Source organism: Aulonocara sp. 'chitande type north' Nkhata Bay, linkage group LG10 (genome assembly GCF_057382095.1).
Source record: "Aulonocara sp. 'chitande type north' Nkhata Bay isolate Kocher_YH1m ecotype deep benthic linkage group LG10, A_spYH_male_GT1.1, whole genome shotgun sequence".
Lineage (NCBI taxonomy): Eukaryota > Metazoa > Chordata > Actinopteri > Cichliformes > Cichlidae > Aulonocara > Aulonocara sp. 'chitande type north' Nkhata Bay.
Window position 1 is genome coordinate 7,470,674 of NC_141353.1, and position 27,778 is coordinate 7,498,451.

The 27,778-nt window shown below is 44.1% G+C and overlaps 1 protein-coding gene across 7 annotated transcripts in view; it reads left to right on the forward strand.

Annotated features, from left to right (window-relative positions):
• cblb (Cbl proto-oncogene B, E3 ubiquitin protein ligase) overlaps positions 1-27,778 on the forward strand; it is a 170,119-nt gene that overhangs the window by 129,541 nt on the left and 12,800 nt on the right. For 6 of the 7 annotated variants that reach the window (XM_086307951.1, XM_086307952.1, XM_086307950.1 and 3 more), the window contains exon 16: positions 16,831-16,944. The exons of the other annotated variant lie outside the window; for it this stretch is intronic. In XM_086307951.1, coding sequence (XP_086164077.1) covers positions 16,831-16,944 — 114 coding nt within the window. The remainder of the gene's footprint in view (positions 1-16,830; positions 16,945-27,778) is intronic. 7 annotated transcript variants of the gene reach the window in all.

The window sequence follows — 27,778 nt, forward strand, 5'->3', positions numbered from 1 at the left end:
CAGACATTTTAAAAATGGCATATGTGCACCTTACCCATACTGTATATTCATAATGGGAAACTGAGAAACAAAGCAGCCCCAGACCATCACACTATGACCCCTATATTTTACTGTTGGTTGATGTTCCTTTTCTGAAATGCTGCATTACTTTTATGCCGGGACACACACCTTTGGCGGGGGGGGCAGCACAAATGATCTAAGAAAACCATATATCACTTGACATGTTTTCTTGACTTTTTTTTTTAAACAAATACTACCATCAGATTAAATTTGAAAACGATAACTGTGGACACTAAAATGCTAACAAAAAGATAGACAGACAAACAAATAAACCAAACTGATTACATACTCCCTCCCTTTGGTGCAACAATGACCCTTTTTTTTACAATGTAAGATGGAATTTAACATAGACTGAGTGGCACACTGCTTAAACCTTGTATAGAGTACATGCATAGTTTAATGGGGAACTACAAGTACTGGAATTACCACTCATTTTTGTTTGTATCTTTCTTTGTCTCTGTCTATGTACACTACATTATCAACTGTGCCTGTTTTTGTTCTCTGCATTACCATTTTACCAGCTCTAAACCAAGCTTAGTGATGTGTGACTCACCATTCATTTCACTGGTGACTAATTTAGTTTTAACATTTAGGGAATGTTCTAGTGCACAGGCCCAATTATGTAACACAAGCACCTGTGGAAATTTCTAACATGTCAGGGCCTAGCATTCTTGACTCCAAAGAAAGGTAAGTAAGTAAGTAAGTAAAATTTTATTTATATAGCACATTTCTAGATAAAAGATCACAAAGTGCTTCACAAGGTATAAAACAAAAACAGTCAAAAGTTAACAAAATGCAATTTTAAAACGATGTGTTTTTAGCTGTTTTTTAAAAGTAATCACTGAGTCTGCGGATCTTAAGTTCTGAGGAAGAGAATTCCACAGTCTGGCAGCCACAGTAGCAAAAGCTCTATCACCCTTGGTTTTCAGTCTTGTATACTGAATAACAAGTAGGCCCTGATCACAAGACCTCAGGGACCTACTAGGGGCATAGGGCTGTAAAAGTTCAATGATGTACGCTGGTGCTTGTTCTTGAAGAGCCTTAAATGTCAGAACCAGAATCTTAAAATGGACTCTGAATTCAACAGGGAGCCAGTGCAGCTGTATAAGCAATGGTGTTACATGAGAGTATTTCGATGTTTTTGTCAGAAGCCTTGCTGCAGCATTTTGGACAATCTGCAGACGCTCCAGGGAGTTTTTGTTTAGACATGTAAACAGTGAATTACAGTAGTCCAATCGTGATGAAATGAATGCATGAATAACAATTTCCAGTTCAGTATGAGATACTATGGGGCTCAATTTAGAAATGTTTCTTAAATGATAGAAGCAGGACTGAACCAGAGATTTGACGTGGACATCCAGGGTAAGAGCAGAATCAAAGGTTACCCCTAGGTTCCTGATAGACGATTTCACAAATGTTGAAAGAGGACCAAGAGCATTCATTATGTTAGGTACATGTCTGTCTGGAGCACATACAAGGACTTCAGTCTTTTTTTCATTAAGTTGGAGGAAGTTGTCAGCCATCCAACCTTTGATGGTTTCTAAGCACACATTTAGAATCTGCAGCTTAGAAACATCTTCAGGTTTAAAAGATATATATAGCTGGATGTCGTCTGTGTAGCAGTGGTAGCAAATGTCCTCAAAGGGGCTTAAAATATGCTGGAGAGGAAGCAGATATATTAAAAACAATAAGGGCCCCAGCACAGAACCTTGTGGCACACCATAGGACAGGGACGTGGAAGATGACCTATACTTAGAAACCACCACAGAAAAGTATCGTTCATAGAGATACGAGGAGAACCACTCTAAGGCAGACCCAGATACACCAACCCAGTATTTCAGCCTTTCAAGCAAAATATAATGGTCAACGGTGTCAAAGGCTGACGTGAGGTCCAACATTAGGAGTACAGAACACTTTCCTGCATTGTTTTGCATCAGAATGTCATTGGAAACTCTAAGAAGGGCTGTTTCAGTAGAATGAGCTCTACGAAAGCCAGACTGAAATTTGTCAAAGATATTATGTTTGTCTAAAACTGCTGTAAGCTGCTTAGCCACAACCTTCTCTAATATCTTAGCAATTAACGGTGTTTTTGAGATTGGTCTGTAATTGCTAGTGAGAGATGGGTCCAGCATAGGCTTTTTTAACAGGGGGTGTATAACAGCAGTTTTAAAATAAGCAGGGACTTTACCAGATCCCAGTGAGGTGTTAATTATGGTGAGCACACAGGGACCAATAGAGTGGAAGACATTTTTGAATAACGATGCGGGTAAAATGTCGAGTGAACAGGAGGATGCTTTTGTTGCATTAACTATTTTTTCCAGCTCTGATAGTGAGACAGGTAAAAAGCATTCTAAAACGACAGGCCGAGCTGGCGTAGGAACTGACAATGCAGATGTTGATGGGGACAATTTTTTCCTTACATTACTAATTTTTTCTAGAAAGAAAGAAAGAAATGTTTCGCAGTCTTCATTAGAAGAAATAATGGCAGCAGGTGGAGCAGGAGTAATAATATCAGTAATAGTGTCAAATAATACCTTAGGATTACCTCTGCTCTTTGCAACCAGATGAGAAAAATAAGCAGCCCTCGCATCTCTAATTGCATTGTTAAAAGAGGCTAAAAGATCCTTTAAGTAAAGGAGATGAACATTTAAATGAGTTTTCCTCCATAAGCGCTCAGCTTTACGACAATCACGATTTATGGATCAGATGTTGTCATTTAGCCAGGGTAAGGACTTGGAAACAGAAACTGGTCTCATTTTAACCGGACAGATTTAATCTAAAATCGAAAAACAATGGTTATTAAATAGATCTGTTAAGAAATCAACGCCATTTTGCGGGGATATTGTTAAATTAAAAGCATCCGAGAAATTCTCCGCTGTGGAGGAATTTATGATGCGCGAGATAATTGTCCGGTGAACAGGAGACAAAGGCTCATGAAAATACATGTTAAAAAGAATACAGAGATGATCAGAGATAAAAAAAAAATGTCCTCAGACACCACTGGAACAAATTCCAGTGGTGTCCACCCTTGAAGGAAATGTCATAGAGATAGTTCATGAATATAAATACCTTGGTGTCTGGATTGATGACTCCTTCACCTTTAAACCACATATAGAGAGACTAGTAAAGAAACTGAGACTTAAACTTCGTTTTTTCTTCCGTAATAAACAGTGCTTTTCTTTTGCAGTAAAAAAACGTCTTGTCACTGCAACCTTTTTATCTGTGTTAGATTATGGTGACATTCTGTATATGAACGCTTCTTCTTCATGTCTTCTAATGTTGGACACGATATATCATGCTTCCTTGAGGTTTATTACCAATTGTAAATACCTGACCCATCACTGTGATTTGTACTTAAGAGTAAAATGGCCTTCTTTGGCCATTAGAAGACAGGGGCATTGGTACACTTTTATTTACAAAGCTATGCTTGGATTGCTGCCTCCTTATATTTGTACTTTGGTCACAAGGACAAATAGTGGTTCTTACTCCTTGCGCTCAAATGATCAGCTGCTGTTGTCTGTTCCCCTTGTCCGCACAGAGCTGGGTAAGAAAGCCTTTGTCCACTCTGCGCCTTTTTCATGGAACATGTTACAGAAAGACTGGAAACTAACTGAATTGTTGTCTTTAAATGTTTTTAAAACTAAACTCAAAGGCCTACAGGCTGCCTCAATAATGTGTAATTGTTTTGTGTAATTTTAACTTTGTTTGTTCGTATGTATTTGTCTTGAAATGTGCTGCCTCTTGGCCAGGACTCCCTTGAAAAAGAGGTCTTTGATCTCAACGGGACATTCCTGGTTAAATAAAGGTTAAATAAAAATAAAAAATAGAATCAATATTCAAACCCAAAGTAAAAACAAGGTCCAGTGTGTGTCCTTTGTTATGTGTGGGGCCGGACACATGCTGGGTAAAATGAAAAGAATCCATAATGTTGATAAAACCTCTGGCAAAGAGGTCGGAGTCATCATCAACATGTATGTTAAAATCCCCAGCTAAAAGCAGTCTGGACAACCTCATAGTAGAGGACAGGAAGTCGCTAAACTCCGATAAAAACAAGCTATTTGGGCTGGGTGGACGATACACCACAGCACAATAAAAAGGATCCTTACTTCTGATTTTAATAAGCTGTAATTCAAAGGAAAGAAAGTGTCCAACTTTCACTGAACGGCAGTTGAAACGGCCCTGAAATGCCACCGCGAGACCTCCTCCACGACCAGATCCCCGAGGCTGGCTGATGACGGAATAGCCGTTCGGGCACATTTCAATGAGAGACGAATAGTCCAAGTCCCGCTGCCAGGTCTCAGTCAGAAATAAGAAGTCCAGTTTTTTAGAAGATATAGAATCGTTAAGCACGAACGATTTATTAGTCAATGATCGGGCATTAAAAAGTGCCATGTTCAGCGGGGTGGAAGCATCATTTTTGGCAGAGGCTCGAGTTAAAGGACGTAAATACTTGGGGTTTGAGCCTTCACGCTTGTAGATTCCACTCACCGAGGGGATGAAAAGCCAGTCAGCAGGAGAGTCTGGATGAACCCTTCTGAGGCAGCACGGTCTCGGAGAGCCGGGCCCTGCATCTCCAAGCAGGGACGTGGAAAACAAATTCCTCTCCATGGAGCTGTTCTGAGCATAGGTAACAAAGCACGCTCGACATCGCTTTCTAGTCAGACCCCGCCGCCAGAAAAGCCTAAGCTTCACCTGGATACCTGCTCTTCTTCCTCTCCTTCTCCGTGGTCTGCGGGGAACGCTGAGGACGCTGGCCGAGGATCCAGCCACTGGCGGAGGATCCAGCCACTGGCGGAGGATCCAGCCACTGGTGGAGGATGGAAAGTGCCAAAGGAGTGCGGAGGATGGAAAGTGCCAAAGGAGGAGGAGGATGAGACATCTTGAGCCATCATTGAAGATCGGATGGATAACAGCGTCAAATGATCATAAACCAAGGCAGCCAGTACATCATTGATACAAATAGAAAACAGCAGAGCAGAGAAAAACAGCACGACGAAAGAGCGTGACAAACTGCACCCGGCAGCGGCAAAGCCAAACACAGGCGCCATCATACCGGAAGTGTACAGCCTTTACTTGTCTCATCAGGTATGGCTTGTCTCATCATTTCTGCCAGTTTTAGGGTAATTCCAATATTTGTGTACATCTTTTTTGTGACGTCAAAATGCAAGAGAATTAACAACTCTTAATTAATATCTTTTGGATCTTTTTAGTCTGGTGGTTCTCTTTTACAGAGCTTACAGAGCTTGTAAGCAAAGCTCTGTGTTCCTTGGACATTGGATCAGGCCTTTGACATTGATGTGGTTCAGCATCTCAGCAAAAGAAATCATCCTTTTGATGTCAGTAAATTGTGAATGTCTAAACATTTCCACACCAGGTCAGTCAAATACATATAGCAGTTCAGCCCGTCCAAAAGGCGGTAACTTTTATTTGTTTAAATCTCGCAACAGCTTAGGTAAAGATAACCTTTAAAACCTTGGATAATCAATGCTTAGTATTTCAGCTTTTGATAACTCATCCTGTGTGTTCCCAAGGACTTGGAACATTGGTTTGAGACTGCTCAGTAACTTGAGCAGACTGCAGTGTTGACTAGGGCTGCAACTCGATTATAAAAAAAAATCATCATAGATTTTTTGCTTTGACCAAACTTCAGTGTTCACTGTAGCCACCACATACTCCTTACAGACACATAAACTCACTCATTCACTTGCACACAGAAGGGAGATGCGTCCTGCATGACACGTTGCCACGGATCTTAAAATGGCTTAAAGGCAACACAAGCCAGATGCTAGAGTTTAAAACGGACCTGTTCATTTTGTTGAGCCTTCAGTGTACGGCCATTGGCATTTTGCCAGAAGTGTTAGCAGAAAGGAGGAATAACAAAACCTTTTGACAGTGCTGGAAATCACAGTGCCTTGCCTGCTGGCCATACCAGGTTTTCTGGGTTATATAAGCCTTGGACATGTTCCCCCAGCTTCCTTGCAATGTCTTGCCAGATGGTGCTTCATTTCGAGTACATAGTACTTTATCACTCCAAGTGAAGGAAGGAGACTCCCAACCCTTCGAGTGTAGATCCAAGGGCCCATGTACATCCCAGCCATAGAGTAACTTGTAAGGGGAGAACTCCGTTAAAGGTAGGGGAACTTCTCTGTATGCAAACAGCAGGAAGGGCAGCCACGGATTGGTTCCCTGGTCTTTTAGAAATGAGTGTAGATAACTGGCAGTGACTACAGGAGGTTTTGGTCTGACTTCCTTGGAGGACATGTTTTCTGGCATATGGAGCATGCACTTCAGGATTTCTGTATGTCTGCAAACATTAAAGACCCAGGGAAGGGTGTGTGTTAGGTACATGATAAAGGACCTAGGGACCAGGGATCTCAAGATATTGGTGGTCACAGTCAACTGCGTATAACACATGCTTATTAAAAATGAACTTTTCATTTCCCCTCTCACTTTCCATTTTCCCCTTCAGTAACCTTAGCAATCAAGTTTTTCAATGTCTCATCCTCCCTAAAACTCCATTCCTGGGATAACATCAACAGGCAGGCTCTGTACCACCAGAAAAGAAAACATGTAGGACTGTTCATTAATGGTTCAAGGTTCAAGATTCTTTATTTGTCACATGCATAGTTATACAAGTATAACACACAGTGAAATGTAGCCTGACACGCTCCTCGACATGTGCAAAAAAATTGGGGGGGGGGGGGGGGGGGGGTGTAGAGGAAGAACATTATATATATATATATATATATATATATATATGTAGTATATACATTGGGTGAATGTGCAGCAATGTAGCAGCAAGCAGGTGAATTCTGTACATTAATATGAATGGACATCTGACTATTTTACAGGATAGACAATATAAACATATTTAAAATTAAAGGAATTGAAATGTACATTGTTCCTTGGTTTAGTGTCTGGAAGAGTCCTGTCTCAGTCAATTATAGATGATGTGAGAGGGCGGGTGTGTGTGTTTAGGGCACGGATGGCTTGGGGATAGAAGCTCCTCTTGAGTCTCTCTGTCCTTGCCCGGAAGATGCGGAACCTTCTACCAGATTGCAGAAGTTGGAACAGTTTGTTGCCAGGATGGGACGGGTCCTTCAGTATCTGCGCTGCTCTAGTCCGGCATCTCCTGGTGTAGGTGTCCTGAAGCGGGGGGAGAGCAATCCTGCAGCAGCGTTCTGCTGTACGGATCACTCTCTGGAGAGCTTTTTGGTCACTGTCACATCAGCTTTGGGGTAACGATGCTTAGTAGCATGTACACACAAAATTTCCTCCTGTCTGCTATAATCCATATTGCTCACTGGTACCATACAATGGTTAACCAAAGACATTTCCAACAAAGCAGTAACTCGCTGACTATTGACATTTACCATTTTCTAGCACTGCATTTCCACTGTCTTTCCCTGTGGGCTCCATCTTCTGCTGGGGTGCATAGCAATCCCCTGTGACCTTAGCTTTGCAGATGGGGCACACAGAAGTTTTGTGGCCTGGCTGCTGGCAATAATAACAAACAAGGTCCTTACCAGAGGTTTCTGAGTTTAGTAGTTTTCTTGTGGCTCTGGTTTACTCTCTGTCTTTAAAGGACCTGGCAGAGAAGACTGGAGCACTGTTTTTTAGTGCCCAGTGGAGCATGAAGCCAGAGCCCCTTTACAAGCATTGCAATACTGTACCTTAGCAGCCGTAAGTCCATCTGCTGGCTTGTGCTCCCTCACCAAGGTCCTCACTTTCACTGTGAGCACCCAGGTTTTCTGTCAGAAAAATGGTCTTATAAAGTGAGACACAGAACAGCAAGTTTAACATATTTAAAAAAAAATAAAGGGTAAAAGACTGGGTAAAGACATATCAGGCAGTTTGTACCATCTGTTTGTACCAGAAACAATCCCATCAAAGGCCTTGGACTGAATGGTGTCTCCAGGATTGTGGAACGGGTTACACATTATGTCAGTAAACGAGTTGTGCAACTTCCTGAACATACTTCTTATTTCATTACTTGCAAGCGAGCAACAGCAAAGTCTATGCAAGTCTTCGTCAGGGTGATCCTGTTGAGACTTTTTATACATTTCACTAATCACACACTTCTGGGAAAAGATATGTGTGACTTATTGCTGTAATAACCATATCGAACGCTGCACTGAGATCTAGCAGGACAAGCACAGAGATGAGTCCACTGTCAGAGGCCATAAGAAGATCATTTGTAACGCTGTTTCTGTGCTGTGATGAGCTCTGAAACCTGACTGAAACTTTTCAAATTAAGCCATTTCTCTGCAGATGATCTGTTAGCTGTTTGACAACTACTCTTTCAAGAATTTTTGAGATGAAAGGAAGGCTGGAGATTGGCCTATAATTAGCTAAGACCCCTGGGTCAAGAGATGGCTTTTTAAGCAACAGTTTAACTACTGCCAGTTTGAAGGCATGTGATTAGGGGTGGGTTTTAATAATCGATTCATCGATTAAAATCGATTCTGGCTTGGATAACGTGATATCGATTCATTAAAATCCTGAATTGATTTTTTTTTAATATAAATGTATTTTGCCCAAAATTCCAGAATCTCAGGTGAAACGTCACAAAATTTTGACAACCACCAAAAATTTAAAACAGTAAATGAGAGCAGGTGCACGGCTTCTGCACAAAGACGTAAACACAAAGCCCGGACCGTGGATCAGAATCAGTGAGATGTCGCCTTTCTCACCCAACGACACGGACATGGTCGGGGCTGAAAGCCGACAGCTCGCTGATTCTGATGTTTCAGCGGGCCTGCGCTTTGTGTTTACGCCCTTTTTGCGCTGATTCTAAAGCTGTTAGTTTTATCTCTCTCCAAACAATATTGACTGAACCAGCAGCAAAAGAAGATCCAAACTAAGCTTCACATAAACATCATCATGGACTCCCTCTTACTTTTACTGTTTTGCTTCCACCACGATAAAATCACACTTCATGCACAGCTCTCTCTCTCTCTCTTTCTCAGTGTACTTCAAGAACAGTTTTCCGTCTATCCCCGAAATCTGTTTTGTGCACAGTGTTGGGAAGGTTACTTTTAAAATGTATTCCGTTACAGAATACAGAATACATGCCCCAAAATGTATTCTGTAACGTATTCTGTTACGTTACTCAATGACAGTAACGTATTCTGAATACTTTGGATTACTTAATATATTATCGTGCTTTTTACAACAACGTGAATGTACTATTGCTGTGTGATTTATTACTATTACTGAAGGTCCGCGACTCCGAACTGTAGTAAAGGGACCTCTGACTAATACGGCGGGGTCCCTGTCGGCTCATAGCCGAAAAATAGCTTTACTTTGTTGTGTGGGTCAATTTTTCTTGCGAGAGACAGAGAGAGGCGTTGAAAGACTGCTCCAACGGAACTTATTGTTTTCGGAGGAAAACACGAACACGGTGTACAGTCGAGTCTTAATAGCTTACTTACAACTGGGCTCGTCAGGCACTCTTCTTGGCTGCAGTGGTTATTATTATATTTACATGTTTCCAGCTCCCGTTTTTCCTCGACGACAACTCGTACCTTTCCACTCGCCTTTTTCTCCCTCCTCGCGCTCACAGACACATAACGTGTATGGCAGTGCATTCTCCCTGCAACACGGACTATACTGCCAATGATGCTACATTCTTTAGAGCTATGCTTGTAGCATTCTGCCTGTTAGCTTAGCACAACAACAACAACAACGAAAAGGCGCTCTCTCACCCAGGAAACACACAGTCGCAGAAAGAGAGAGAGAGCGTCGCCCTGTAACCATGGCAACCGTAACGGTGCCGCCTGGAACGAAAGAACGTAGCTGTCAAACAAAACCCAAACAGTCCTGACCCGCGACAAAATGAAACAGGAAAGTACCGCAGTGTAATCCATTTATTTCAACAAAGTAACTGTATTCTGAATACCACCTTTTTAAACGGTAACTGTAACGGAATACAGTTACTCATATTTTGTATTCTAAATACGTAACGGCGGTACATGTATTCCGTTACTCCCCAACACTGTTTGTGCATTATTCGCTTGCTTGTTACGCACAAGACTACCGTTATTTACAGCGCTGTCGGCCGATGTTTTTTTTCCTTTTACTTACTTCCGAAAAGAAAAACTAGTTTCTGCCATTCAATTGGCTTCTGAACAAATTTAAACTTAAAATTATACAAAATGGATCGAATCGATTCAGGACCTTGTGAATCGGAATCGAATCGATTCTAGAAATCAGTGACGATACCCAGCCCTACCTGTGATACATAGCCGATTATTAGAGCTAGGTTCATCATATTTAAGATTGAAGCATTAATTAATAGTAGGACTTCTTGAGCAGTACAGTAGGAGCAGTAGGAATGGGGTCTAAAAATAGTAATAACTTCTGGTTTGGAAGAAGTAATTACTGAAGTTAACTCGAAAAAGGGTACATAAACATCGATGATATTGAGAGTAACTGTACGTTATTTCTGTGAGATGATTATGATTAATTTTTTCTCCAATGGTTAAAATTTGATTAGTGAATAAATCCATGAAGTCATTACTATTTAATGTTAAAGGAATGCTTGGTTCATCATATATATATGTGTGTGTGTGTGTGTGTGTGTGTGTGTGTGTGTGTGTGTGTGTGTGTGTGTGCGTGTGTGTGTGTATATATATATATATATATATATATATATACATATATATATATATATGTGTGTGTATATATATATATATACATATATATGTACAGGGAGTGCAGAATTATTAGGCAAATGAGTATTTTGTCCACATCATCCTCTTCATGCATGTTGTCTTACTCCAAGCTGTATAGGCTCGAAAGCCTACTACCAATTAAGCATATTAGGTGATGTGCATCTCTGTAATGAGAAGGGGTGTGGTCTAATGACATCAACACCCTATATCAGGTGTGCATAATTATTAGGCAACTACCTTTCCTTTGGCAAAATGGGTCAAAAGAAGGACTTGACAGGCTCAGAAAAGTCAAAAATAGTGAGATATCTTGCAGAGGGATGCAGCAGTCTCAAAATTGCAAAGCTTCTGAAACGTGATCATCGAACAATCAAGCATTTCATTCAAAATAGTCAACAGGGTCACAAGAAGCGTGTGGAAAAACCAAGGCGCCAAATAACTGCCCATAAACTGAGAAAAGTCAAGCGTGCAGCTGCCAAGATGCCACTTGCCACCAGTTTGGCCATATTTCAGAACATCACTGGAGTGCCCAAAAGCACAAGGTGTGCAATACTCAGAGATATGGCCAAGGTAAGAAAAGCTGAAAGACGACCACCACTGAACAAGACACACAAGCTGAAACGTCAAGACTGGGCCAAGAAATATCTCAAGACTGATTTTTCTAAGGTTTTATGGACTGATTATATCTAGCTGGAGAAATACCAAGGGCTCAGAGAAGAGCTCGAGAGGATGTGGAGGGTGAAGGTAACGGTGGTCCCCGTGGTAATCGGAGCACTAGGTGCGGTGGCTCCCAAGCTAGGCGAGTGGCTCCAGCAGATCCCGGGCATAACATCGGAGATCTCTGTCCAGAAGAGCGCAGTCCTGGGAACAGCTTAGATACTGCGCAGGACCCTCAAGCTCCCAGGCCTCTGGTAGAGGACCTGAGCTTGAAGGATAAACCGCCCGCAGGGGCGTGCTGGGTGTTTTATTTATATATATATATATATATATATATATATATATATATATATATATATATATATATATATATATATATGTACACTACGGACGATACCTACAACCACGATTACCGACACTAACAAGCTGATCTACAATACGGCAGCAGTGATCAGTGAGATGCTTGGCTACAAGTTGAACAGCCACAAGGGGCAGTACCCTCCATGGAGAAGGAGGCTAGAGGGCAAGATCAAAGTAGCACGGAGGGAGGTTAGCCAACTAACGGAGTTGCAGAAAGGTGCGACAACGAAGGTGCATAAGAAATACAGCAAGCTGTCCATACCTGAGGCCTTGGAAACTGCCAAGCAAAGACTCACAGCCTTGGCCAGCCGCTTGAGGAGGTACACCAGAGAGATAGAAGGCAGGAGAATAAACCAGCTGTTCTCCACAGAACCAGCAAAGGTGTACTCTCAGTGGCAAGGGAACAATAAGAGAACAGCACCACCAAGGCTGGAGACGGAGCAATACTGGAAGAGCATATGGGAGAAGGACGCAACCCATAACGGCAATGCTCAGTGGCTAGTGGATCTGAGGGCAGACCACAGCGACCTCCCTGAACAGGGTCCAGTAACCATCACAGTGGCAGATATCCAAGAAAGGGTCTCCAGTATGAAGAGTTGGACAGCACCAGGGCCCGACATGGTTCACGCCTACTGGCTAAAGAAGCTGACTGCACTCCACGAGCGTCTGGCAGCACAAATGAACCAGCTGCTAGTTAACGAGAGACACCCGGAATGGCTAACCGAAGGTCGGACGGTCCTGATCCCCAAGGACCCCAAGAAGGGACCGGTCCCCTCCAACTACCGACCAATAACCTGCCTCAGTACTACATGGAAGCTCCTGTCAGGCATCATATCGGCTAAGATGAACAGGCACATGGGTCAATACATGAGCGGGACACAGAAAGGGATTGGCAAGAATACCAGAGGCGCAAAACACCAGCTACTGGTAGACAGAACAGTCAGCCGAGACTGCAAGACCAGACTGACCAACCTGTGCACTGCCTGGATTGATTACAAGAAGGCCTATGACTCAATGCCCCACAGCTGGATACTGGAATGCCCAGAATTGTACAAGATCAATGGGACCCTAAGAGCCTTCATCAGGAACTCAATGGGGATGTGGCGTACAACACTAGAGGCCAACTCCAAGCCCATAGCACAAGTCACCATCAAGTGCGGGATCTACCAAGGAGATGCTCTGTCCCCACTGCTGTTCTGCATAGGCCTGAACCCCCTCAGTGAGATCATTAACAAGACTGGCTACGGATACCGACTACGGAACGAAGCAGTTGTCAGCCACCTCCTGTACATGGATGACATCAAACTGTATGCCAAGAGTGAACGAGACATCGATTCACTGATCCACACTACCAGGCTATACAGTAATGACATTGGAATGTCATTCGGACTGGAGAAGTGTAGTCGGATGGTAACAAAGAGAGGGAAGGTAGTCAGAACTGAGGGGATTGAACTACCAGAAGGCAACATTGCAGACATAGAGGACAGTTACAAGTACCTGGGGATCCCGCAGGCGAATGAGAACCATGAAGAGGCCGCTAGAAAAGCTGCAACCACCAAGTACCTGCAGAGGGTCAGGCAAGTCCTGAGGAGTCAGCTGAATGGTAAGAACAAGATCCGGACCATCAACACGTACGCCCTGCCCATGATCAGGTACCCTGCTGGGATAATAGGCTGGCCAAAGGAGGAGATAGAAGCCACTGACATAAAGACAAGAAAGCTCCTTACCATGCATGGAGGGTTTCACCCCAAGTCCAGCACCCTGAGGCTGTACGCTAAGCGGAAGGAAGGGGGCCGGGGACTGGTGAGTGTCAGCACCACAGTCCAGGATGAGACAACGAACATCCAAGAATACATTGGGAAGATGGCCCCAACTGACCGAGTGCTCAGTGAATACCTCAGGCAGCAAAAACCCAAGAAAGAGGAGGGAGACGAGGAACCATCATGGAAGGACAGGCCCCTGCACGGTATGTACCACCGGCAGATAGAGGAGGTGGCTGATATCCAGAAATCCTACCAGTGGCTGGACAAAGCTGGACTGAAAGACAGCACAGAGGCACTAATCATGGCAGCACAAGAACAAGCTCTGAGCACAAGATCCATAGAGGCTGGGGTCTATCACACCAGGCAAGACCCCAGGTGCAGGCTGTGTAAAGATGCCCCAGAGACAATCCAGCACATAACAGCAGGGTGCAAGATGCTAGCAGGCAAGGCATACATGGAACGCCATAACCAAGTGGCCGGCATAGTGTACAGGAACATCTGTGCCGAGTATAACCTGGAAGTCCCGAGGTCAAAATGGGAGATGTCCCCAAGGGTGGTGGAGAATGACCGAGCTAAGATCCTGTGGGACTTCCAGATACAGACGGACAAAATGGTGGTGGCTAACCATAGTGGTGGTAGACAAACAGAAGAAGACGGCCGTAGTGATCGATGTAGCGGTTCCGAATGACAGCAATATCAGGAAGAAGGAACACGAGAAGCTGGAGAAATACCAAGGGCTCAGAGAAGAGCTCGAGAGGATGTGGAGGGTGAAGGTAACGGTGGTCCCCGTGGTAATCGGAGCACTAGGTGCGGTGACTCCCAAGCTAGGCGAGTGGCTCCAGCAGATCCCGGGAATAACATCGGAGATTTCTGTCCAGAAGAACGCAGTCCTGGGAACAGCTAAGATACTGCGCAGGACCCTCAAGCTCCCAGGCCTCTGGTAGAGGACCCGAGCTTGAAGGATAAACCGCCCGCAGGGGCGTGCTGGGTGTTATATATATATATATATATAGTTTTTAGTTTGTTTTTAGTTTTAGCTATTTTAGGGGGATATCTGTGTGTGCAGGTGACTATTACTGTGCATAATTATTAGGCAACTTAACAAGAAACAAATATATACCCATTTCAATTATTTATTTTTACCAGTGAAACCAATATAACATCTCCACATTCACAAATATACATTTCTGACATTCAAAAACAAAACAAAAACAAATCAGCGACCAATATAGCCGCCTTTCTTTGCAAGGACACTCAAAAGCCTGCCATCCATGGATTCTGTCAGTGTTTTGTTCTGTTCACCATCAACATTGCGTGCAGCAGCAACCACAGCCTCCCAGACACTGTTCAGAGAGGTGTACTGTTTTCCCTCCTTGTAAATCTCACATTTGATGATGGACCACAGGTTCTCAATGGGGTTCAGATCAGGTGAACAAGGAGGCCATGTCATTAGTTTTTCTTCTTTTATACCCTTTCTTGCCAGCCACGCTGTGGAGTACTTGGACGCGTGTGATGGAGCATTGTCCTGCATGAAAATCATGTTTGGCCAAACTGGTGGCAAGTGGCATCTTGGCAGCTGCACGCTTGACTTTTCTCAGTTCATGAGCAGTTATTTGGCGCCTTGGTTTTTCCACACGCTTCTTGCGACCCTGTTGACTATTTTGAATGAAACGCTTGATTGTTCGATGATCACGTTTCAGAAGCTTTGCAATTTTGAGACTGCTGCATCCCTCTGCAAGATATCTCACTATTTTTGACTTTTCTGAGCCTGTCAAGTCCTTCTTTTGACCCATTTTGCCAAAGGACAGGACGTTGCCTAATAATTATGCACACCTGATATAGGGTGTTGATGTCATTAGACCACACCCCTTCTCATTACAGAGATGCACATCACCTAATATGCTTAATTGGTAGTAGGCTTTCGAGCCTATACAGCTTGGAGTAAGACAACATGCATGAAGAGGATGATGTGGACAAAATACTCATTTGCCTAATAATTTTGCACTCCCTGTATATAATTTAGTGTAGTGTAATTTTAGCTTGCTTTCCAGATTGGTGTGGTCTGCTTTTTAAACAATCCCAGTATGGAAAAGAAAGAACTGACCAAAACTCACCAATGGAAAAATTAAAGGCTACAATAATTTGTATGTCGATTTGTTTATATCTATTTATAGAGCTCCATTTCATTTTAGCGAACACATTTTATCTATTGTCACATAAGATCCTGTTTGACCTGAGACATGAAAAAATAACAAACATAATGATTTACTTCCATTTTATGAAAAGTACTGATGATTGCAAGAAAATCGTAACAGCTAGGATTTATATATAACAATAACAACCATTAAATCCCACATTGTTGTGAGAGGAGAAAGACAGGATAAAAGACATGCTGTGGAAGAGAGCCAGAGATTAATAACTAGTAAGGTGTAAACACATTGTGAGAAAGGTGATTGAAGAAGAAACACTCAGTGCTGTAAGATAATTACACTTCACAAGATATCTTGGAATAAGAAAAAATATCTAGACTTTAGACAAGTGAGAAATATCTTAAAAGAAGTGTTGAGACACTCGTTCCAAGTACTTTATTAAGTCAAATAAACTCAACACTGGCCCATCAATGCTTCTTTCAGCATCACTTCTTTCTCACTTTGAGAGGACGATTATTGTGGTCACCAGTCTTTCACAAGGGTAACAACCATTCTCACTATTGATAATTTAGAATCAATCAACCAATTAACCTAACTCAGTTAAGTGCATGTCTTTGGACTGTGGAAGAGAGCCCATAGGAAGAGGCCCAAGTCAGATGGTGGAGTCAAACCCAGGACCTTCTTGCTGTGAAGTAGCAGTGTTAACCACTGCACAATTTTCTTGACTGTGTGTTAAAGTTTGAACAACAAAAGTTTAAGTGTGGGAATTATTACTAAAAATGGTTGTAAGATAACAGTGTCATCTCAAACAGTTTGTTGGTGATATGCATGTAAAGTAACAAATTTTATTATTTATAAACTAAATAAGAAACAAAAGACATTCTCAAAACAAGATTAATAATTTTATTCTTTGTGTTCTTAGTATTTCACTGAATCAGCATTCACACCAATAATAAACAAAATGACCAACAGCAATAGCATATATTGCTTTGGAACAATCCATTAACTTGCTTCATGAACAGTAAAATAAAAAATCTAGATCCTAACTAAATGACATGTCTTACCATACCTTATTCAATAAAACTTAAAAAAATATAAATTAATTTAGAAAGAAAAGATGCAATATTGTGTCAGACTGGCTGTTTGAACGTTTCTTTGCTTCCACAGGTGGATGTTCAGAATCCATCGGTGGGTTAGTCTCGGGGGCAGCACATACTACCCTCTGCCCCTTCAACATCCAAAAGACACCATCTGACTATGACTTTCTACTTCCCCAACCAGGTAGCCCTCCCTAACAGTGCATGTACCTTCTCTCACTCAGCCATAGCTTCCTGTGCATGTCAGCTGTTTCATGCTGCCTGTCCTGTCTGTGTTCCTCCTGCAGACATGACAATGCGTCTGTGCCGTTTGCTGTGCTAACTATAAGTGCCCTTTGAAAAATGTTGTATAACTCATTGTTTTTGTTCAGTAAACACAAATGATTACTATATAACACTGTACGGTTTTTACTAAGCTAACTACCTTTAATTTAGTAAACTCCCACCGTAAGGGTGTGTTTTAACTGATGAAACTGTGTCGTACTCAGGCTCGGACATCTGATTGCTGCCTTTTATAAGTTTATTCCACAACCATAAACTAACACCAGTACAGTAACCGTGCCTTTACAGAAGCCAGGTAATCAACTGAAAGACACAAAATAAAACAACCATACAACATTAACAAAGCAACACTATTAATGACAGTACAGTTTAGTAATAGTCATATTTATAGCTTTAACACGTTACTTGGTTAACAAAGAAACTCACCAGCTCGGCTTCATCAGTCATAACAGCGATATCAATGAAAAGAAGATCCGGCAGGTAGGATCTATGAGCGGCCGTTAACACGTACCATCCCAGACTTAGATAAATCACTCCGTCTTAAATAAATTTGTCATTTAAAGCAAATATGAGTCTGGCTGATAATAAATCACAACAAACAAATTGGCATGTTAGTAATATGGGAAAAACCCACACCTCCCACTTGGGCTACGTGCCACAATAACCAGTAGCAATAAACACCAATATAGAAAACAAAAAGTCTTATAACAGTGTTTTAAACAGGTTGGGCCTGGTCCCCACACCCAAGAGTCCCCAATCTGCAAGTATTTCTTGGGTACTCAGGGGGATGAACCACGTTCCTCTTGCTCCTCTACTGGCAGTAACACCACTGGCAGTTATGATTTTAACCACCTCTATTTGAACTTTACCTGACAAACGTCCCTGTGGAGAATGGTGGAATGACATGGTTCCCTGTCCTTCCTTGCCTGAGACCAGTTGATGGGACGACTACAACAAATCCTTACTTTGACATCTCGAACAACACCTAGGTGATCCGGATCTGCCTCTTCCACGCGGCCCAGCTTGAAACGACCCCTAAGTGCATTCTGATCTGCCACCCAGACAAGGTCCCCAACAGAAACATTTCTCACCGGGGCATGCCATTTTTGCCGAACAAACAGGTGCGGCCCGGCCAACTGACTCCAGCGTCTCCAAAACTTGTCCACTTCCACCTGGACTGCACGTAGACGACTGAATGGGTAGGCAGGGAACTCAAAACCCATGTTGTCGCCCCTGGGCCCTGCCCGACCCAACAACAAAGAGTTTGGTGTCAACACATCTACAATTTCTTCCTGAATTTGAGCTCTGGCCCCGATAGGCCTCTCATTGGTGAGGTTGGCCGCCAAATAGAGGAGGGTTTGGAATTCCAGAGCAGTCAAGTTTCCCTCCTCACCAACGTTACTCAACGCCCTTTTCAACACGCGAACAGCTGCCTCTGCTGCTCCATTCCGGTGTGGGGAGTCCGCTGGACTAAACTCCCACATCCAGTCAGACCCAACTACGGCTGCCTTTCTTTGGATCTCTTCTTTGTCGATACTCGCAAGGAAATCATAGAGCTCCTTCAGCGCAGGTTTAGCTCCCACGAAATTGGTCCCCTGGTCAGACCAGAGTTTCTTGGGGTGACCCCTCAGGGCAGTAAACCGCTGGTATGCCTTCAGGAAGCCCTCAGTTGACAGATCTTCAACTATGTCTGCATGAACGGCTCTTGAGGCCATACAGCTAAAAACCACGCCCCAAACTTTCTTCTTCACTCGTCGTCTTACTGAGTCTCTGACAAAATATGGACCAAACAAGTCCAAAGTAGTGTACTCAAAAGGGGCTGCTGGCGTAGTGCGTACGGGAGGAAGATCACTCATCACCTGAGTGCATAGCTTGGCCCTGCACTTTCTGCAACTTACGCACGAATCAATCACCTTCCGTACGATCCTGGGACCTTGAACTACCCAGCCCCTCTTCCTCATCCGAAGAAGGGTGGCAGAAACACCTTCGTGGTTGACACGATGGGCGTCCTCAGCGAGCAGAGAGCTTAACCGACACTTGTAGGGGATCAAAGGGACCCCGGACCTCTCCTCCTCAACGGATTGAATCCGGCCATAGCACATCAAGAGCCCCGTTGTTTTATCCTTGCGCACAACCAGGCGGTTGAGCGTCGTCGTAGGGAAACTCACACCTGCTTGAGCGGCAAGGCATAAGTCCTGAAATGCCTCTACCCGCTCTTGAGCCGTGGGCACCGCCTCCCACTTTAATCCTACAGCAGTCCGACCCCTGCCAGATAACCAAAAGCGCAAGGCTCTGTGGACATAAGCTATGACCCCACAGAGCTTGGCTAGAGAATTGAACCGTGAAAGATCTACTTGATTTATCAAGGCTGAACCCCAGCACTCCTTGATCCTGCAGACATTAGAAGCAACAGAAGGAGACCCCTTAGTCTCAAAAGATGTAACCTTGTTGCTGAATGGTAAGAGCTCCGGACTTACTCGGCCGCCGACCACGGCTTTGACGCTATCAAAGCCATCTGGAGTAGTCTGCGCCCTTTGCTGCGACCTTGTTAAGATGGCTGAAAAAGCCTTTCTTTGGAGTCGACTGACGACTTCTCTAGTCCCAGAGGCCACCTCTGCAGCTGACTTTATGGGCCATTCCTCTACTGGCTTGGTTAGGAACATGGGACCGGTCTGCCATGAAGAGTCCTCACCAAGCTGCTCAGGGGAACATCCTCTTGTGACCAGGTCAGCCACGTTGAACTGGCCAGGAAGCCACCACCAGTCGGTCACAGGCCCAGCCTTCTGTATCTCTCCCACTCGATTGGCAAAGAAGGTCTGGAACCCGTAACTCTCCCGTTGGATGGCACCTAACACAGTCTGACTGTCCAGAAAATGGTACCAACGATCTATTTCCAACCGACTGTACTTCAGAAAGTAACCTTTCAGGCGAGTGGCAAAAACAGCTCCACAAATCTCTGCCTTGACAGCATCTCCCTTTTGTTCGATTGGAGTCAATTTGGCCTTGGACTCCACGAGCCGGGTCTTAACCCCTCCAGATGTTTCCCAGCGCAGGTAGAGGACCGCTCCGTATGAGTCACAACTTCCATCAGAGAACGTGATCCCCCAGGGTTTACCCACCCAGCCGGATGGTGTAATACTCCTGGGAAAGGTGATGGTACTCAGCCGCGCGTACTCCTCAAAGAGCTTGATCGCTCTCCCACGTAGTTCACTAGACAGCGGCTTATCCCACGTATCCTTAGTCAGTATCCCGGCCTCCTGAAAGGCTCTTCTGACAAGAATAACACCTTTCTGCTTCAGGGGCGTCGCCAGACCAAGGGGGTCATAGAGCCCTGCTACCTGACTTAGAAGCATACGGCAGGTGAGGGGATTTGGCGTCTTCTCCCCTATGTTCTCTTCAGCGAGGTCTACTTGAGTACGCATCTTTTTCTTTCTTGCGGAGAAGTTAATAGCCACCATGAGGAAGAGCTTGTCTTCTTCCATGAGATAACCCACACCCAAGGCCTTGTTGTCCTCGGTCCGCAGCTGGTTGGGCAACATGATGGTTTCTGGTTCGGCAGGAACAGCACCTTGCCTCCCACTAAAGCCAGACCGCACCCAAGGTTTGAGGTAAAACCCACCATGCTTGAGAATGGTTTCAACCCCCTCAAGGATCTCGCTCAGTCTCTCAGGGTCGTTGTGGGACACAAGGATGTCATCCACGTAAGTATCCTCTTCAATGACACGTCTTTCTTCCACTCTGTTGACAAACTGTGGCAGAAGGGCAGTCTCTCGCATGGCAACCTGAGCGATACAACCTGCAGGCTTGTCACCCATGTTCACACGCACCACAGCATAATCCTTGATGTCCTCCTCCAGGGAATGCCTCCACAAGAAGTGGTGAACGTGCACCTCTTGATCCTCCAGCCATACAGAGTTATACATTTTGGAGACATCCCCTATTGCTGCATGCTCTCCCTCCCGGAAATGGAGCAGCACTGCCCTAATGGGATTCAGGACATCTGGGCCTTTCATCAAGATGCTGTTCAAACTAACACCTCTGTACACCTGGCTGCTGTCCCAAACGAGCCTCACTGGCGTGGTGTTGGAGTGTGGGTTGGGCGCCATCAAATGGTTTATCCACCACACGGCTCCTTTCCACTCGTCCAACACCGTCCGGGAAAGCTGGATAGCGGCCCCCCTAGCCAGCATGTCACACACCTGCTTAGCATAAGCTGCCTTCCATAATGGATCTTTCTCGAGGCGCTTTTCTGACTTCAGGAAAGTCGCCTCCACAGCTTTGCGGTTGTTAGGTAGGGTCGCAGGGTCCTCTTTCCAGGGATATTTAGCATCCCAATGGGGCTTGTCACTATGATTGTCACTCAGCTTGAAGGTTAGACCCCCTCTGATGATCTCCAACTCTCTTTCATCAGCAAGTGACATTTCTTTCCCTCCAGGGGCGCACTTCCCGCAGCGGCACCCGCCACACATGGGATCACAGGCGGCACCAATACTGTCCCACTGCAGCCATTTGATGATCTCAGTGTTGGATGTAGCCGTGGTACCGACTTCTACGCTGTTCTTTGGTTTTGGGCAGCAGTTATGGAGGGCCACAACTCTCTGAGACTCCGCCCTCATGGAGCATGCCAAATGGGTCGATGAGAGTCGTGCAGTCACCTCCACATCTTCAAACAGATCTGGGTGTGCGCCACTGATGGTTTTCCCCAACGGACCATCCCACAGAACCAAGTCACCGCACCTCATCATTCTCTGGGGGGCTAGACGACCCTCCCGGGTGCTGATGAGTAGCTCAATCTTTTCCGGGCGGATCAGTTCCCCGGGTTCGACGGAGCCTGGGAAAAACTTATCCAGGCGCTCCGAGTCCACGACGTGACCCACATTGGCAATCTCTTCTAATTCGTAGCAAACCATCTCATGGAGTCGCCATGTTCCCTTCTTTGTGGCTACTTTTATGCTCACCAGGTATCTCTTTGTCTCTACTTTTGCCTCCATGCCACCAACACCATGAACAACTAAGGTGATTGGTTCACCAGGCAGACCAAGCCTCTCCGCTGCCTCGTGGGTGATATAATTCGTGTCAGAGGCTAAATCGATGAGTGCTCCAATCCAGTCTCCCCTCTTGGTGGTGACGTCCAACAACATCATGAGGACCGGGAGCTCCTTCAGACAACTCTCATCTTCCGAGCCTCTGCCAGCCCACAACTTTGAAGTTACTTTGTTTGTGCAAGCCCTTCGAACAGCCTCCAGCTGCTCCGGGGACAGACCTAGGCCAGCAAACACAGCCTCTTGCTCTTCCGTCGGGCCTCGGGGTTCTCTTCTTTTATCCCCTTTTGTCCCTTGCCTAGCTGCATCTTTCCTGATCCGATGAGGCATCACCCCTTCTGCATCCTTCATTACGACACAGAAAGTTTTTACTACAAGGGTCATCACTCCCATGGGAGTCCAGACACCTGGGACACACTTTTGTCTTTTTCACGTAAACTCTCCGCTCTGACGGGTTGGCCTTTTTAAATGCCTTACAGCGGTATAAGCGCCCTGTGTGACCCTCTTCGCCACACAAACAGCAAGGATTCTGTGACAGCTCACCTCTCGTCTCACTCGCAGTAGCCTTGGTGAACGAACGTCTCTCCATCCTCCGATCAGGTCTCTCTTTTGGTTTCTCGCGGGGGCTCGGATCGGCTGCCCTGGCAGTATTAGACTGTCTGATGGATTGCAACTGCTCCAGTTGCACCAGAACTGTCTTCTGATCTTTCAGGAACTGCCATAGCTTATCAAACCGGTTCTGTGGACTGACATCATTGACAGGATCACATCGGTACAAAAGCCACCTTTCTTTCATACTGTCCGGCAGCTTACTCTCAAGTGACCGGATCACTAACTGATTTTTTATGGCATCTTCACAACCTAGGTCTATTAAGTCCAACAGCGCCCTCTCTACAGTTTGGATCAACTGTAAAACCTCTCTGGGTTTGTTGTTGCGCACGCCCGGTAACTCCTGTAGCTCAAGTACAATGTCATCTGCTATCTGTGATACGTCACCATAACAGTCCTCTAAAACTCGGAAAACCTCACTCGCTGTACGGCAGTGAGACAGCCTAAGTTCACATTTTACTGGATCAGCAATACTGTCCATCAGGTGGAAGAGCCTGCACTCCGGGGAACCTGTGGGTTCCGCCAACGCTTGGAGGGTCCCCCAGTTACTCTTCCAGCGCCAGTAGCTTCTCCTGTCCCCAAAGAACTTTGGTAGGCTCAGGGGTGCGAGTGCGATCCTTGTTCCGAGTGATCCTTGAGAGACGGTAGACGTGCTCTGTCCTACCCCAGCGCCATTGGGTCTCACACCATGCACTCCTCGAAGCTGCTGTGGCGTGCCTGAGGGGCCAGGGTTAAACACAGGACTCCCCAGACCCTGGGATAGTGGTCCCTGTGGTGGCGCTTGAAGGGCTGCAATGGAAGGACTTGTAGTTCGTGCTCCATCGGGGCCACCTTCATCAATAACCTGGTTACTACTGCCCACTGCGGCACTTTGGCATGCAGCAGGGTGCACGTCAGCATCTAGCGCACCACTGGCACGCGTTGGGCCATCATCTCCACCGGTCGCAGCGGGCCCACTGGGCTTGCTAGTGCTGGTCGTCACTCCACCGTCAGTGCCACCTTCATCACTGCCTTCACCTTCACTGCTAGTCCTGCTCCTGAGGTCGCCACACCCAGATCTCCTTCTCCCATCTAGGGTGGTAGCCAGCACCACCATAGCCACTCTCCTCCTTTCCTTGAGCTCTTTGAGACAAGCTCGCATAACGTTCACTTCTTTCTCTGGAACATAACGATCCCACTTATGCACAAACTCACTCAGAGCTTCCTCTCTGCCTTCCACAGCAGGGAGCATTGAATCAAACTGATCCTGTTTTATTTGACCCGTTTTGAGCGCTTCCACCTGGCTAATCGCATCTTTTAGGTCAACTCTTAGACTGTCAAACTGACCTGATGCACAACGAGACCATGACGCTTCCTTTAGCTTCATTTCTGTGGTCTGGTATTTTGAGCGGCAGTCCTGTAGCTTCTTCTCCACTCCAGCTATTTCTGCTGCAAGCCCACTTGCATCTTCTTCTTCCATAGCAGCAATGTAATCAAAACTGCTATCACAAACCTCACTATAACTGTCTTTGAGTGTCCTACTTTCAGACATGAGGTCATGTTCAGTCAGAATGTCAATGTTAAAGGCAATGGAATTGGCTTTCCTAGTAAAAACTGCTTGCGCAGAGGACCGCCTTTTCTTTAATTCTTCTCGGCATGCCATACTGACTTTTTTGTTCGTTTTTACCGGCGTTATTCCTATGCCCTCAGCAAAGATGGCGGCGACCCACTTCCGGTCGCTTAGCGGCTAGTAACTGAATTAAAAGTTCGTTTTCAGCGGCTGGCTTATCCTATGCCAGTGCCCTATTAGTTCCAGCAAAGAAATCCACACACAGTCTCTCACGTACGAGGTGTTAAGGTTCAAAATTGAGGAAGGAGAGTACAAACCACCCATGGTCCAGAAGCTCTTGGTCAAACAATGATTTTAATGACTACACACGTGTGGGAAGACACTCTGTACGCAGACAGCAAGTAGTCTTCAACTTAATCAAAGCATGAACAGATATTTTATAGCATCAGGGTTTGATTTACTGATGCCCCTTCATGCGTCACAGATACATTTTATACATAGATCAGATCAACACCACAATGACTTTTAACCCAGAAGATCATCTTCTATTTTCATGGCTGGTACTTTCCGTTCTTGTCTTAAAGTGAATTGTTCCTCTTTCTTGCCGAGACAACGAGGACGGTTCCTCTTTTACCGAGACATGACTAATCTCTCCTCTAAATAAATCTAACTCATGTGTGTGTGTGTTGACCTCACATGCTCTTTGTGTCACCTCTTCACCTGTTGCACTTCTGACCTTTCACTAGACCAGAGGCTCACTGAGACTATGTGTATGTCTTCTACTAAATAAATGTTTTAACCAAGAACCTCTACTAAAACCTTAATATGAAATGACCTGATATATAAGTGTTTTGTAAGCATGTATTGCAATTCCTTCTATGTTCTAGTTTTCCCTCAGCATGTATCACCTGAACAGTCACGTCAGTGAAGCTTAAGACCTTTAAAGAACCTGAACATCAACTCAAATAAGCACAGATATGCATTGTGTACACAATAGTTATAACTGCATCTGAAATACAAAATTAACATCATCATAAACATCTTAAGGCCATCTTAAAGCTATCTGTTACATTGTTAAAGCAATGATCATACTGCAGATTATATTATTAATGCAATGGTAATAATGATGATTATTTAACAATAGCAGTAAAATAATTTCCCTGCTCCACACTCCCTCTCTCGACCTCTGGAACACCAGAGGTCGCAATACATTGTGTCCTCGCTCAGACAACCTCATGTCATCTAATTGGTCCAGTAATAAACACCCGCTCCCATTCGACAACACTCCATGTGTAAGCTTAGGTTTTCTCGGTCCCTCTCTGGTGGTCTCGGACCTCCCTGTGGTCGTCGAGATCTTCTGCAAAGGAAACAAAACACCTTTTCCTGCACCTCCCTAACTTATCCTATTTGGGACTCTTTAATCAAAAGCATGATCCTAATTATGCTCTTAACTTATTGACTTGTATTTATATATATTCTTCAACGTTCCTCATCACTTTAAAATTCTTTAAGCGCTGGTTTCACGTCCGGTTGCTCGCTCTATTTTTCCCTTATCTGATCATCAACATCCTGTGCACAAATTGTCGCTGCTGCAAGTTCCTCTACTCTAATCTTAAGTCACCTTTTTAACAAGAAAATCATCGTAAGCGCCTATTCTACTAAAAGATCCAAACGAAAACAACCACTTTAATCAATTAAGTTTAAGCATATAAGCAATTACTCCTGCATACATTTCAACATAGCTAAATGCTGCCTTGAAACAACTCCTGTGTGTTAACACTAACTTCATTTTAACCTCACATTTCCTATGTTATAACCCGTTTTGGTATAGCCTTTTTATTTCATTTGCTCCTTTTAATTTAACAATACCTTCTAATTCTAGTTTATCAGACTTAACCAAAATATATGCTTTCCTTCCTCTTTGGTCCTTCTTTAAGTTCAGTTAAAAGCTAAATGAATTTGAGGCCTTTTGCCTGGAATCAATACTGTCATGTGTGTTTCTGTGTAATATCTGTCTGTGTAAGCCTACATTATAACCACTACTTCTAGAAATCAAAAGAAATCAAACCTGTTCTCCTCCTTCAACCCTCACTAATTTTCCCCTAAGGATATCTTTTTGTCAACGTGTCCCACAATTTCCCTCTAAAACAGCTTTAAAACCCTGGTATTGTATCTTCTAAACAGGATTCAGTTCTTTAATCCTTTAACCTTAACATAAAAATAACAGTTTCAGTTTTACCATACCCAAATGACCAAAACCCCCAAAAAGTCCTGAAATAAATCCTAAATTATTAAACCCTAAATTCCCCCTTTTATTTTTTGACACATTTCATGTGTCAAAAATACTATACATCCACAATACTATACAAAACTTAAAATGCTCAGTTTTTCCCCACTCATGATCCAATCTATGTCATACAAATAAACTTAACACAGAACAATTATCAGTCATGTGTTTCTACAATTAATGGTAACTGAGTTATATCAGAAAATGCCTCCCCCGTAACATTTGGCCTTCTCCCAACAATATACTATAATCCCATAATCTAACCCCAGTCAACAAAACAAAACAGAAATTTTCTCTGGTAAAAACAAATTGTTTGTCCACATTTATTCATCCTCACATTCACTCACACATTCACTCCATATTTTTGCTAATAGTGGAGCTTCCCGCGTCAGATTCTCCACCCTCAGCAAAATGAGCTCAGTCATTTTTTATTTTCCATAGGAAAATATTTCTTTATGCTTTTGGAATCTGGAAAGCCCCCTTATATTTGCTCTTCCCGAGAATTTTCAGCGCCGTTATTCATTGTTGCAGGCCTGCTTAAAACAGAAATGAAAAAAATAGAGCTGATTGTTAGCTCACAAAACACAAAACAAAATCACCTGACAAGTTTTCTTTAAGTGCACTGTTACAAAATAATGGGCCCAATTTTTAGACATGTCCATGTTTCCTAAAACTCCCTCTATTAAAAACAAAAACAACAACCCAAACCTAACTGACAGAATCAACCCATCACCACAACAACCTCAACAACCTTAAACACACAAAAGTTTTGCCACCACAAAAATTCACCTCCTCAATACACCGAAAGCCTCATTAAAACCACACAATTTGCACGCAAAAATCACCCCCTTATGCTCTTTAACATACTTAAATTCAGCATAAGACCCCCTTACGACAACATATAATCACTAAACTATAAATTTCCTACCCAAATCTGTACTTCTCTTGTCTGCCATGCTTCCTCTTCTGAAAGTCACTTCCTCAGTCACACACACACACAGGAAGTTCCTTCGTCACCACTCACTCCAACTAATTTGCATACTGAGTCATCTCTCAAGAAGTTGCCGTAACAAGAGAAACATATGTATAAACATTATCTCCTTATTAAATTATTTTATTTCTTTCTGCAGTGATCACTGGTTTTGATCACTTAGTACGAGAGAGCACTCCTAAGTCACTCTTTTAAAACTACTTTAATCACTTTTTTGTTTTCATAACTCCCTTTGTCATATGGCTTCTTCTATTCCTC